Here is a 14,585-nt window from a genome sequence, read left to right as displayed (position 1 = left end):
AGGAGAGAGCAGGGGAGATAGCACCTTCATTAGTTTTAAATATATTTAAAAGCAGATGGTGAGAGAGGAAAGAATGGACATTGCTGTTTCTAACATTCAGAAGGAAAGGGAGGGGATACACTGATGTCAGACAAGTCCTGGAGCACCTCCCTGGCTCTATAGAACTTGAGGTACATTCCATCCTACCCCACTTCCCTAAAATCACAACACATTAGGAGTCTATTCCTTGCAATTTACCACTGGAATCAAGTTATTGGAACAGGTGGGCATTTGCCTATGTAAACTCACATTCCATGATAATCCTTTAACTTAAAACAGAAATATCTCAGGATTACTGGATATTTTTTTTTTTACATATGGAGAAAAAGAAGTAACTTCTTTGTGGAATATTTGTGGCTAGGCTAGTCACCTCCTTGTTGTTTTTTCCACAGGCAGACAAAGAACTTTCTATCCAAACAGGCTTCCTGCAGCTAATTGGCTGCTAAAAATGGGGCACTGGCAGGTGCTGCATTCATCATCATCATTATCATCTATACGGATGTGCTTTTAAAACTGTTTTTAATCCAAATGTATTTTAATTTACTTAATTGTCCTTTAATATTAGAACTCAATAGTCTGTTTATTTGTATCTATTTGTTTAATTATATTGTGAGTCGCTTTGGGGTCCAATTCTGAGAAAGGTAGGCTATAAATCAAATAAATCAGTCAAATAAGGCTATTGAAGTTCAAGGATCAGTGACTATAAAGTTACATATTTACTTATGGTCTGGGATAAGAAATATGTGAACTAAAACCACTTTAATTCAAGTGCGAGAATCTCTCTCACCTTGAAATGCATATTAATATATTCAGATATATTCAAACTACGCTATACCAACAGCTGTACATGATTATCCTTCCACTTTCCAAGTGCTTAGAACAAATACCTAATTAGTATAAGATAGCAAAAATATATGAAAACTAACCTGTGGCACCTTAAGAGGAAGAGATATATATAACCTATTACCTGAGTAAGAAGTTGCTCCTCTGTTAGACTGTTGATCCACCTTGTGTATCGCTCAGTCGCCTCCACTGGCTCTCTCCTAATCTGGCAACCTATAATCTAAAAGTAGAAACAAACATTACATTTAAGAAGTCCAGGTAACATAGAACTAGAACATAAAATTATTTCAGAGATTCTCATAAGAGAGAAAAAGTTAAAAGTAGCTTCAACTTCCTAAGATGAGCTTTTTTCTTTCTCTTTTAACTGGACTAACACTGAAGTTATATTGTCCGTAGCTGCATTTTACAGAAATTTTAAATTCTGTGTTATATATTATTATTCAATTCTTTTAAAAACTCCAGCATATGAATATTGTGCTTCTCTATCCACAACTCAAAATGACAGGAAATGGCCCTGTACTGCTGCTCAGTCTCGTGCCCATGTTGACAGCAGGAAATAGGATACCAAACTTGACATAGCAAAGGGCAGTCTGAATGTTGGCAGCACCAACGACAACAGTCAAGAAGATGGTCTAAAACAGTGGTTCCCAACCTTGGGCCTCCAGCTGTTCTTAGACTACAACTCCCAGAAGCCTTCACCACCACCTCTGCTGGCCAGGATTTCTCAGATTAGAAGTCCAAGAACACCTAGAAGCTCAAGGTTGGGGACTACTGGTCTACAAGAGAGCTTCTTGTGCTCATTACCATTCACAAAGTGACACAACACACAAGAAAATCCCAGAACCTGACTCCTCTTCTCACTCAAACACAAAGCAACTCTCAAGTCTGTGTATTCTCAAAGGCTTTCACGGCCGGGATCTGATAGTTGTAGGTTTTTCAGGCTGTTTGGCCATGTTCATAAGGTTTTCCTTCCTAACATTTCACCAGTCTCTGTGGCCGGCATCTTCAGAGGACAGGAGTCAGAACTCTGTATTCTGGTGTAGTGTATGGGATAGTTGAGTATTTGTAGCTGTGATATCAGCTTTTTCTATTTTCCAGGAGACTGGGTGATTATGGTGATCAGCATGTTTTTTTTGTTATGGGTGTATTGTTGTGATAAGGGGGGGAGAGATGATCTACCACTGTGATTGATGGGTGTCGTTAGCTAATCTTTTGTGTGCAGTGATCACCAGTCCTTGCGGCTGGGTAGAGTTCATCAACCTTTTGTATTTCTCAGTGCTGGGAGCCAGGCTTTGTTGAGTTTTAAACATTCTTTTTTGTTGAAGCTCTGATAGTGTTTGTGGATTTCAATAGTTTCTCTGCGTATAACATATTGATTGCTAGTGTTGTCTAGTACTTCTGTATTTTGAAATAGAATTTTGTGTCCAGCTTGTTTAACAGCATACTGCCAATTTTCAGCTACTGCCAATTTTTCCAGTTGTTTTAGTCTGCAGTGCCTTTCATGTTCTTAGATTCTGGTGTGGATGTTGCTTTTTGTGGTCCCAATATATATCTTATCACAACTGTAAGGGATTGGGTCACCATAATCACTCAATCTCCCAAATAGGACAAAAAGCTGATCCTACAGTTATAAATATTCAACTATCCCACACACTACACCAAAACGCAGACAGAGTTCTGACTCCTGTCCTCTGAAGATGCCGGCCACAGAGACTGGCAAAACTTTAGGAAGAAAAACCTTCAGAACATGGCCAAACAGCCCGAAAAACCTACAACAACCATCAAATCTCAAGTCTGTTTTGACAATTAAGAGAAAAATCTTGACTGGAAGAACTACACAACTCCAATACTGACAATGATGAAACTGAAGTTGTTAAAGGTTTTGTATAGCTTATTTCAATCATCATTCCAAATCGGGACTGTTGCCAAGACAAAGATCATCCACGCTCTTGTAGTCCCAATCACTATGTATGGGTGAGAAAGCCACACAATAAAGAATCTGACAAGAAAAAAATGATTCATATAAAATATGTTGCTTTAGGAGAGATTTCCAGATACCCTGGACTGTAAGAAAAATGGACAAAAATATCAAGCCTGTACTATCTCTGGAGGCAAAAGTGATGAAACTGAGGCTGTCCTACTTTAAGAACATCATAAGACAAGATTCTCTGAAAACAGCATAAATGCTGGGAAGAAATAAGGGCAGCAGGAAAAGAGGAAGACCAAATATGAGACAGATCGACTCCCTAAAGAAAGCCACAGGCTTGAATTTGGAAGAGCTAAGCAGGGCTGGTAAGGACAGGCCATTTTGGAAATTGTTCATTCACAAGTTTGCCATAAGTCATAGGCAACATGATGGCATGTAACCACTACCACCACTAAGTCAAGCCTGAATTCTCACTACAGCAAAAATGAATAAACTGAGACAAACTTGCCTATCTAATGAGAATATAGAACTGACCCGAAAAGAAAAGATTGCTGAAAAAAGTGGGGGCAGGGGTAGAAAAAGAAGATCTGTGGATAAAGGAATACACAGCTGTTAGTTTGCAAGACCCATAATTGCCCTATAGAGTGTTGATTTGCTCTGCTGCACAACATCATTCATGCTAGACCTAAAGTATTTCATAATTATATCTGGCAAGTAAACTGTTCTTAATATTGCATGGTTGAGTGGCTAGAAAGACATAAATGCTTTTTGGGCACGTTTAGAATGACAAGATTACTTTTCACAAACTAGTAATAATATATGACTTAGCTAGTTATAACAACGTACTGTAGTTGGAGACTAAGCAGATGGCCACACCTACCCCATTTGTATGAGTCTCCTTCCAAATATAGAGTGCTTTTTTAGAGGACCTGGTCATGACCTAACCAAAGTCTTTCAGTCCACGCTCTTAAGTGATTTGAATAGGCATAGCAGTAGTGATGACAGCTTTCACAATGGCAGCAAAGTCAACCTGATAACTATTTAGCATGTTAACATTCAAATGTTACCAAAACTATGAAGGCCCAAATCCAATTGTCAGTCCTAAGCAGAGCAACAAATCCAACTACTCATATCACCTCAACGCTTGTGTAAATCACATCGCTTCATTGGGTCTACTCTAGCTGGATCTCTCAACCAGATTTCCATCTAAGATTAATGCCTTATGAATATTCAGTTTTAGGAATGCAGACATAATTATTCATAGAACATATTAATTAAAAAACATTTAGTTGCAAATGTACAAGACACACATGACTTGTGATCCATGACACTGAACATAGGCTATCAACAACAGATTTTGCACTAATCAGGAATGTGATAGACTTCTTCTCTTGCTATCTTTCTGGAATTATAAATATAGAAAAGTTAGCAGGCCTCTGGCTGGCAACAATGTAAGGTCACAGATTTTTTTAAGCATTTGCTGGCTTAAATACTGTTGCACAGCTATGTAAACAGAGTAACCTTTGGAAGCCGCCTTGGATCTTTTTTAAGGAGAAAGGTAGGATAAAATATTTTAAATAAATAAATAAATAAATAAATAAATAAATAAATAAATAAATAAATACATACATACATACATACATACATACATACATACATACATAAATAAATAAATAAATAAATAGGCAACCAAATTACTGTAAATCAAAAAATCTCCATAGACATATCTGCTGCTTACTGCCTGAAATCCTGTGCCTTAGTGTAGTAAATCACATTAGAGTAAGCCTACTGAACCATTGGGGATTTGGTGAGTCAACCCCTCCATATATGTCACTGGTTCAAATAGGCCTATCTCATCATCATTTACTACACTAAAGGAAGCCATAACTAGAGTAGGCCTATTTGAATCAATGGAACTCATTAAAGAATTGACGTACTAAATCCATGATACAATGGGCCTCCTGTATTGCAACTTACTAAATAAAGCAACAGGACTTGAGCCACTGCATAGCACAATGCATTGTGCAACAGATAACGTATATGGAGGTTTCTTAACTTAAAGCAATTCACCTCTAAAAGTTACACCGTTTGTATAATTCTGCAACAGGATTTCTGACATTTATTAAAATGTTATACCACTTATTCTAAATGTATTGTACAATCCTGCAGCATTAGCAAACCAAGAAATAGAAAAAAATAAAGAATTTATAGCTCCCAAACAATAAAATTATAAAATATTTCACTACAATCACCAAGACTAGCTGATCAGCTCAGCAATCAGGAAGATGGCCTATCTTGCCTGAAACATTCCACACCGTCGGCTCCACAGTGGAGATATGAATGCCTGATAGACTATGAAGCAAATTGGTGTGTGTTTTGTATGTGCAGTGGTGCCTCTCAAGACAATGTTAATTATTTCTGCGAAAATTGCTGTCTTGCGAAAACATCGTCTTGCGAAACGCATTCCCCATTGGAATGCATTGAAATCTATTTAATGCGTTCCAATGGGGGGGAACCGTCTTGCGATGCATCGGTCTTAAAAAAAACTGTCTTGCAAAACGCGGTTCCCTATTGGAATGCACTGAAATCTATTTAATGCATTCCAATGGGGAGAAAAACCCATTCTGCGAAGCATAGACCCAAACATTGTCTTGCGAAAATCATCCATAGGAAAAACCGTCTTGCGAAGCGCAACAGCGATCGCAAAAACCCATAGTCTTGTGGATTAATCGTCCCACGAGGCAATCATCTTGTGAGGCACCACTGTATATGAAAAACTGCCAAGGCTCATGTGAGACAGAGGCATTCATACAATTTTTTTTTATCAACTTGAACATTTTTTTAAATTTTCCTTTTTCATTCAACCAAATTAATGCATCATTTTAACTAGTTCAGTGTTTATTTTAAATTACAAATTAATTTTGTTGCTGTTCTAGTTAAAAAGGCATGTCATGATGTTAAAGGACAGGCAGTGAAGCATACGGGCTCCTTAAAAATAAACAAATAACAAAACATGGCGCCAAAAGGTTTGGGAACCACTGCTCTGAGGGGTCAAATATAAAAATCGGAAAGTTCTTAAAACCAAATATGGTTTGCTCCACAAGTATGAGCTGATACAATTCAATTAACTGTCTACTAACAACTGATCTGAGTGGTAGAGGAAAGGAGAAGGAAAACAAAAGAACAACATTACTATGTTTTTATAACCAGGACACATGTCTTCCTAATAATCCATTTTTTTAGTCCAGAATTGGGAAAAGCAATATTCTGAAACACTGTCCATGGTAAACAAATGGTAGATAGGTTATTTTCACTTAAGAACAGGGCATTACACTGGGATTCATTTGTATACATAAGCAAGAGAGACTCTCTCACCCATTCATTTCATGGGTTTTACAAAATAAGCCTTATATACACAATAAGAATTTTGTGGGGGTAAAATTCAGAGCCATAGGTGAAAGCAGATGTGAAATGCTGGGCAAATACAATTCTGCTGGTCTGAAAGGCATTCCATAACAAAAAGATAAGAAAGCTTAGTTTCTGAATGCAAAGCAGACTAACCAAGCTAAAGCTATACAAATATAAATTAATGAACAGCTGCCAGGAGGTGACAGATTACTCTTAGACTGGTTTTCTGATGGCCAGATTTCCAATAAGAACCAAATGTGTTAGCTGTTCCATTTCAAACTCTGAAAAGCAGTAAAGTAAAATAACCAGGTTGTAGCTATGCCCAGAACTTTGCACAACACTAGTCAAATGCAAGATACTTTTAACTCTTTCTGAGGCACACAGTGCTCTGAAGTAAAGACACTAACAGTCTAATCCATGGTTCAATTAAAATAGCGTAATTGAGACTGAACACTGGCTAATACCAATGACTTAAGTCCAAGTGTTCCAGCTATTCTGCTTCTAGATGGCAAACTACTTAGAAGCAAAGCTGATAAAGCATCCAGTTCAAAGATAAACATGGAATAAGAGCTCAAATAGCAATATAAATTATACCTTAAACTTCAGAGCATTACTTTCAATTCTTTTCCCAATTCAGCCTTAAAAGAAAAGAAAAACAGGTGCTGTGTACTGTGTCAACATTTTCATGGAGCTGCCCACCATAATCTCAAAATCTACTCAATGTATATGAGCATTTGTGTTTATTTATTTTTTAATCTCTATGTACACCATTTCATATTTCTTTACACTGAATATAATTCGTTAGCTTAATTGAGTGCGTGCACACACATGTGCACACCTTTATGGAGCTTGTTCAGCCCATTTTTCTTCACCCTACTCAACAATCTGGCATCATCATCAAGCTCTGACATCACTATTCATTCCTAACTCTAGATCAGCAGCTCCCAAACTTCGACAGCAACCCCCAGAAGTCTTCGCCCACTAGCTGTGCTGGACAGGGTTACTGGGAGTTGCAGTCCAAGAATACTTGGGTTACCCCAGCTTGGGAACCACTGCTCTAGATCATTTATGGACTTTAGCCAGGAGTGAAGTGAACCCCTCCAGTACAAATGCAGTGCACACAGTCCTTGACACACAGATAAAATTCTTGCACACAGATAAAGTGCAATCAGCTTGTCTTTTAAAGCCTTGTATTTCCTTATGATGCAAGTGAAAGTCATATCCCAGTAACAGGGACCTCTGTCTGTTTACCGGCAACATAAGCAGAAGTGGGAGATTCCCATATTCGTGTGCCAGTGGAGCATTACATGCCACCAGTACACAATGGAATCCAAGCCAGGATATTCAGAATCTTCGTGCATCCACACAGACTCCTTTTGTTTCTTTCTTTATATAAGCAGACCTTATTGCGCTATTGTTGTTGTTTAGTCGTTTAGTCATGTCCAACTCTTCATGACCCCATGGACCAGAGCACACCAGGGCCTCCTGTCTTCCACTGCCTCAGGGAGCTGGGCCAAATTCATGTTGGTTACTTCAATGACACTGTCCAACCATCTCATCCTGTCGTCCCCTACTCTTACCCTCACACTTTCCTAACATCTGGGTCTTTTTCAGGGAGTCTTCTCTTCTCATGAGAGTATTGGAGCCTCAGCTTCAGGATCTGTCCTTCCAGTGAGCACTCAGGCTTGGTTTCTTTCATTTATAACCATGGCAATTGGCTCTCTTGAAAAATCAAGCCTAAGAATAAAGAGATTCATGGCTCCTACTAAATTAGAAAATACTATGGCAATTAAGAAATCTAGGCACAAAGATGTCAGTCCCTTAGCGCCTTAAAAATAGTGATTAAAACAACTCTCATTCTTTCATATGCTACTAGAGAAAGGAAACACAAATGAATCCAAAAATTATTCTGATTATTGTTCTTCCCTGACTTTCAAATATAAAGTCAACAAATATCTAAAGGAGCATATTAAACAAAGTTGCTAAATCGTAGGAGTTTCTGACTTAATGAAATACTACTCCAAAACCAAATTGCTTGCATAAATTCACTCTTTGTATAAGTATGCAGAAAATCAATATTGGATTTCCTGTTAGAAGCATGAAGCAAACACCGGGAGGGAGTTTAAGAAAATATATGAAGCAGCAATTAAGCAGCAGCCCTAAAGTAAGACCAACCTTTCCATACACCCTGCCACTATGTTACCATTGTAAAAGCAAAATCCTGCTTGCAGTTTATGCCTGCTGGGCAGGGATAGGATTATTCCTCAATTAATCTGAAAAAGCATAACTGAAAGGTTCACTGCGAGCACATAAGAGAAGAAGAAAGCAGAGCAAGGATATGGTAGAAGAGAAAATAGCCTAGAGGAACCCTAAACTCCTCTACATTGACATAACATTACATCAGTAAAACGATACAAAATTCAAAAATTCTTAAAGACATGGGGGGGGGAGCAAATAATGCCTCTCCTGGTCCTTGCCCCAACAGAGAATAGGGTATTTCATGATGACACCACAATTTTACAATTAAGACCATACATATGAATTCTGGAGAATGTGTAACGTGTCATATCACCTACCTTTAGGGAGGTGAGAAGACCACCTAATAAGGCTAATGGGGGAGGGGGGATTCCATATCTATTTTCTTACAGCCCTTACATATGCCTTGTCCTGCTGCCACTAGAGTACAGTGGTGCCTCACTAGACGACTGCCTCGTGGGACGAAAAACCCACAAGACGACTGGTTTTTGCAATCACTATGGTGCCTTGCAAGACTTTTTTTCTATGACCATGCTTCGCAAGACTTTTTTTTTTTTTTTGAGACGGATGCTTTGCAAGACTTTTTTTTGAGACCGATGCATAGGGAATCTCGCAAGACAATTTTTTCACAAGATGACGATTTTCGCGGAATGTATTAAAATCGTCTTGCGAGGCACCACTGTATTTATTTATTCAATTTATACCCTGTCCTTCTAGACCAAAGTCTACTCTGGGCGGCTAACAATAATTCATAAAAATAAAAACAATATAATAAAGACAACTGAATTATATGAGCCACAAGAACAAGGAAGTCCACACAAGTAAGGTAAAAATGAGTCTTCATGAGTGACCATTTTAGTTTGCTTTAGTAATTTTGATACCTAAAAAGGTAAAGGTAAAGGTTCCCCTTGACATTTTTAGTCCAGTCGTGTCTGACTCTAGGGGGCGGTGCTCATCCCGTTTTCAAGCCGTAGAGCCAGCGCTTGTCCGAAGACAGTTTCCATTGTCAGCGTGACTAGGGAGCACCGTTTTACCTTCCCACCGAGGTGGTACCTATTTATCTACTCGCATTTGCATGCTTTTGAACTACTAAGTTGGCGAGGAGCTGGGACAAAGCGAGGGGAGCTCACTCCATCGTGTGGATTCGATATTATGAATGCTTGGTCTTCTGACCCTGCAGCACACAAAGGCTTCTGCGGTTTAGCCTGCAGCACCACCACGTCCCGTTTTAATACCTAGTCATCAATAAATAGTATTTTTCAACAATTTACCTTCCCCCCACAACTATTTCCCCATTCTGTTCTTTTCTCTCTGCACTTCTAAGCACAGTTGTTTGAAATCCAATTTGAAACATTTGAGGACACCGAGCTTCCAAGAAAACAAACTGATGTACGTACATACTATTCAATCTATTCTGAATAGTATGTACGTACTAGCACTACAGAGTTAGCAGCTTATGAAATCTATTAATTAGCCACTTTTCAGGGAAATACCTTCTCAAAGTGAGGTACAAGAAGGTTGGGAACCACTGCTCTAGATAAGTACAATTTACTGTTTGTACAATTTACAAATGAATACACTAGAATTTATGTCCGCAATTACCCTGCTAACATGCTACACGAATGTTCCCCAACCTTATGTAGCCTAGATGTTCTTGGACTAGAACTCCCAAAAGCCTTCACTACTAGATATGTTGGGCAGGGTTTCTGGGAGTTGCAGTCCAAAAATAACTGGATTACCCAAGGTTGAGAACCACTGTGCTATACAATCAGTCAAAGAAGACTTAGCTGTCTTTAAGGACCACCTAAAGCAGGCTTGTCCAACCTGCGGCCCGAGGGCCACATGCGGCCAGGTCAGCTCGTAATGCAGCCCAGTGCAATTTTTTATTTTTAAAGAAATTCCAAAGTTTCAAGTTACACTGCCGGCACCTGTGGCCGGAATGTGGCCGGGGCATGTCACAACAGTAGAGGGGGAGAGAGGGAAGGAAGGAAGGAATGGGAGGGGAGGCAACAGGGGGGCTGCGTGACTGCATCGAGCCAGCCCCGTCAATAGGTGGACTCCCTCCCGGCCCCATAAAGCTGCTGGAGTCGAAGCTGGCAGCCTCTGCTGTCTGAGATCGCAGCTGTCGGTAAGTGCGCTTGGAGCGGGGCTGCGGAGGACAGCTAGGGCTGCCCCCCCATGTGGCCTAAACCAAATGTATGTGCGGCCCAAACCAAATTTTCATCTTCTAATGTGGCCCAGGGAAGGTGAAAGGTTGGACACCCCTGACCTAAAGACTAGTGTAGAAGAGGGAAGGCCTAGGCTTATAATAAGCACATACCAAAAATGGATGCCCAGCAAGAAGGATCTGTCTCTGCTACTGTACATGGCAAACTCAATTATCTTAAACAGGCACTGAAGAAGTACATCTAATGCAAGCCTTACCATACAAATAGGATTGCATAGATTTCTTCAATCAAAGAATGTAGACAAACTACGTCAAATTTGTGTATCAGCCACTTGTTCCCTCAACCTTAGCCCACTATGGCCAGTGAAAGTATCTAGAGGCTGGATGCTACAAAAAAAATGTTGAGAGCTGAGAAGAATTAAGTGCGCACACTTACTCTACTTCAGAACATTTCATATTTAGTCTCTCTAACTCTCCAGCAATATTTTTGTTCATATTTTTCTGTTTCTCTTCCATTTGCCTTTAAAATGTATCACTGAAGTACAGGTCAAGGGCACAGGAAGTGGCAGTCAGCACCCTAAAAATCGATTCCAAACAGTTGAATAGGACCATGTTTCACCTTCTTCCCTTTTCAGGAAAAAAACTGGAATTACATGATTTGGAGTGTGGGGAATCTGCAGGGTGAAACCTGTATCCTGTTTTGCAAAGTATGGAGTGGTTTTGCACCAAGAAGTGGGGTCAAATGAACCTCGGAACAACAACATGAAATATCTGTTGACTCCCCTAGCAAAACAACACTGGATATCATAACTTTACAAGGAACTGTGCATGAAAGCCACATTGTGCCTTTCACTGTGAATTATATTTTCAGTAAAAGAACATCACTTTCATAGAACAGGATAATTAAATTGGAAGGGGCCTATACGACTGCTTTTATATATATATATACCTGGAGTACTTGGCGTATGCTCTTCTCTAGTTTTCAATCAGTTTTAATTCAGTGGAGCTACAATGCAAATCAGACTCCTAAACCATATAATCACAGCTCACAGTTTTCCACAAAAACATCCAAAATAAGCTAGGTCCAGCAGTTATGCAGCCTATTTCACATGTATTTAGGATACTGTCTTAAAGATACAGTACTGTATCTGAGATCTATAAAATGACAGAGTCTCTACTTCCTAAAACCAGATTTCTCACACAGTTTCAAATGAACACCTAAAGGCAGAATTAACTTTCTGTAAAGCTGTATTAAATACCTAAATAAAGAACAGATTGTTAGATGTGTTCCTCAGTCATAAATAAATACTGTGCTCTTTTGAAGTCCTGACTACTCTCTTTGATGTTCTAAAGGGATCCAGTGCCTTTTGAAATCCTGACCTTCAACCATGGGCACTGAACTCCTTTGAAATTACCACTCTTGGTGCCCAATACATGCAACATACAAAGACGCTTTAAGATTTTAAAAAGAGGGCTACCCAGTTGTTTTAAGTTTGAAAGTCTCTATCTTCTATTGTCTATACATCCAAAGCCTAGTAGCAATGACAATGCTAATGGCTTAAAGCAATGGCAGTAAAGGTGCTCATTACGGATCACGCCATCATGTCACTTATTTCCTCTTATGGGCAGGGCTGTTCTGACAATGAATGGTGAGGATATCAAATAAGTGAAAGATCCTATCGCCTCCCTTCCCCTGTGACACCACTGCCTTGACCACAATTCCCTTTGGCTTGAAGGTAATGCTGATGAATGCCATTGTAGCCAAAGTAAAGATGCTAACTATCTGACATATCTACATGGGCTCACAGATGTAGGAGCTCATGTCTACATTGGCACTGCTGTACTGTTGCTAGTTTTCTTCTTGCAACATCCCAATAACCTGAGATCTGTAAACAAAAATATCACAAAACAAAGTATATTGGGGATGGGAGCTTTCTTATGTCACAACAGCACGAGCAAACTGGTTGCAGTCACAGGAAGCGTTAACAGCAACAACCTAGTCTCAGCCCAGCCACAGCCAGAATTTATCACTGTATTTTGATCCCACCCTTTTTTTATCCAGAAACTCAGGGCTGGACCAGTCTTTCCAAAAGTACAGTACATCAGAAAGTATGTTGCAGCTTTTGTGCAAGTTCACCCAAATGTAAATGCCTCTGTCCTCTGAATGATGAAATTCTAAGGAAGGAAGTGACAGTCTGGGCAGGATGAATTAAGAAAGGACAGCTGTGGGAGGACAGGTGTGATGGAAAGCAATAGCAGGAGAAGCAAGAACTAGGCTGGGAACTGCATCTAAGGAAAAGGGATCCTCTCAAAAGAGCAGCTGCTCTTGTAGAGGCAGGCATTTAAGCAAATCTCATTTGTTGTCAATAGCGAAGTACCACAGAATGCTTTTTTTTCTGAATAGCAATTCTGATGGTGTCCAGATGCTATGATTTATTTTGGAACACTAATTCCCAGGGATATTTCCCAGATAATCACTTTCAATGTTATTAAAGTGATTCTGGAGACATTCTTGGATTTGCACAGATGGGCATCTTTAAACAAGGCAGACATATTCAAAATGAGTATCATCCCTTGGATTATAGATGTCCTCCAAGCTATTCTTTTTCATATACAGTGGTGCCTCGCTTAACAAGCGCACCGTTTAATGAAGAATCCACATAGCGATGTGTTTTTTGCGATCGCTAATGTGATCACATTGCAACGTTTTTAATGGCAAAACATCGCATTGCGATGATCGGTAAGTGTTTCGCTTACCGATCTTCACATTGCGATGTTCTAAAAACAGCTGATCGGCTGTTCCAAAATGGCCGCCGGAAGGAAAAATGGCCACCCGCTCCATTTTTGCACCCTGCCCTCGCTTATCGGGCAGCGAAAATGGCGGCCGGATGGCGGAATCCTCGCATAGCGGTGAGTTTTCGCCCCTATGGGTTTTCCCCCCCACATAGCGACAAATCCGATTAGCAACGTTAATCCTGGAACGGATTAATGTCGCTATGCGGGGCACCACTGTACCTAGCAGATGATCCCATAAAATCAATATTGTGTTTCAGAAATGTATATGAGTTCCATACCACCTTGAGTTTCTATGGAGAGAATGCACTCTGCATTCAGTGAAGGTGGATTTGGTTCTCCTGATCTTAGTTTATGTTGTCAGACCTATTTGCCAACTTGTACTAATTACTGGAAGTATGTTTCACATTTAACTTACCCATTTTAGGGCTTTTTGGAAACTTCCTGTCCAGCACCCGTCTCCAAGCGGATGGTCTTGTGGTCTACATATGTTAAAACAAACTCTATCCCCCTGAGAATCTCTGCAGCAAGAGCAGATGCAGTAAGGCCATTTCCAAACTATTCACAAAGGTTCCTTGAACAGAAAGGCAATTTTTTCTAATATGAGAAAAAGAAAGACCCCTTTTTTTCTTACAAACATTGAACTGCCTGTTTTTACTTTTAACTCTGATTTTAGTCTTCTTCAACCCATTGGCAAAAACTAAAATGTAGTTGGGTATATGAAGGACTGGAACATCTGAACACTAGAACTCTTTTTAATTATTGTTTGACTAAAATGAAAGCATCACCACAAAAAACTTTACAAAAATGCCCAATGGTACTATTTTTTTGTCTATGAAGTAAAATTCTTGTAATATGTATCATGTTCTTGAAACAGTAGTTTTGATCTAATGAAAAAATAACTACTGTGTTTCCCTGAAAATAAGACAGGGTCTTATATTAATTTTTGCTCCAAAAACGCATTGGGGCTTATTTTCAAGGGATGTTTTATTTTACAGTCGTCATATTCTTGTTGCTGCATAATGCTGTACAATGGTGGAGGGCGGGGTTTCACTTAACGAGGGCTTATCTTTACATTACGAGCATCCTGAAAAAATCATACTAGGGCTTAATTTTCAGGTTAGGTCTTATTCTCAGTGAAACAGGGTATTG

At 39.4% G+C, this 14,585-nt stretch overlaps 1 protein-coding gene across 9 annotated transcripts in view; it reads right to left on the bottom strand.

The window, feature by feature from the left end:
* The window catches only part of QTGAL (queuosine-tRNA galactosyltransferase), a 268,261-nt gene that overhangs the window by 207,979 nt on the left and 45,697 nt on the right, over positions 1–14,585 (bottom strand). For all 9 annotated transcript variants that reach the window (XM_078385931.1, XM_078385930.1, XM_020785917.3 and 6 more), the window contains one exon: positions 1,007–1,102. In XM_078385931.1, the coding sequence (XP_078242057.1) occupies positions 1,007–1,102 (96 nt within the window). The remainder of the gene's footprint in view (positions 1–1,006; positions 1,103–14,585) is intronic.

This window comes from Pogona vitticeps, chromosome 2, assembly GCF_051106095.1.
Source record: "Pogona vitticeps strain Pit_001003342236 chromosome 2, PviZW2.1, whole genome shotgun sequence".
Classification (NCBI taxonomy): Eukaryota; Metazoa; Chordata; class Lepidosauria; order Squamata; family Agamidae; genus Pogona; species Pogona vitticeps.
The sequence above is the reverse complement of the archived record's forward strand: the minus strand, read 5'-3'. Positions and strand labels throughout refer to the sequence as shown.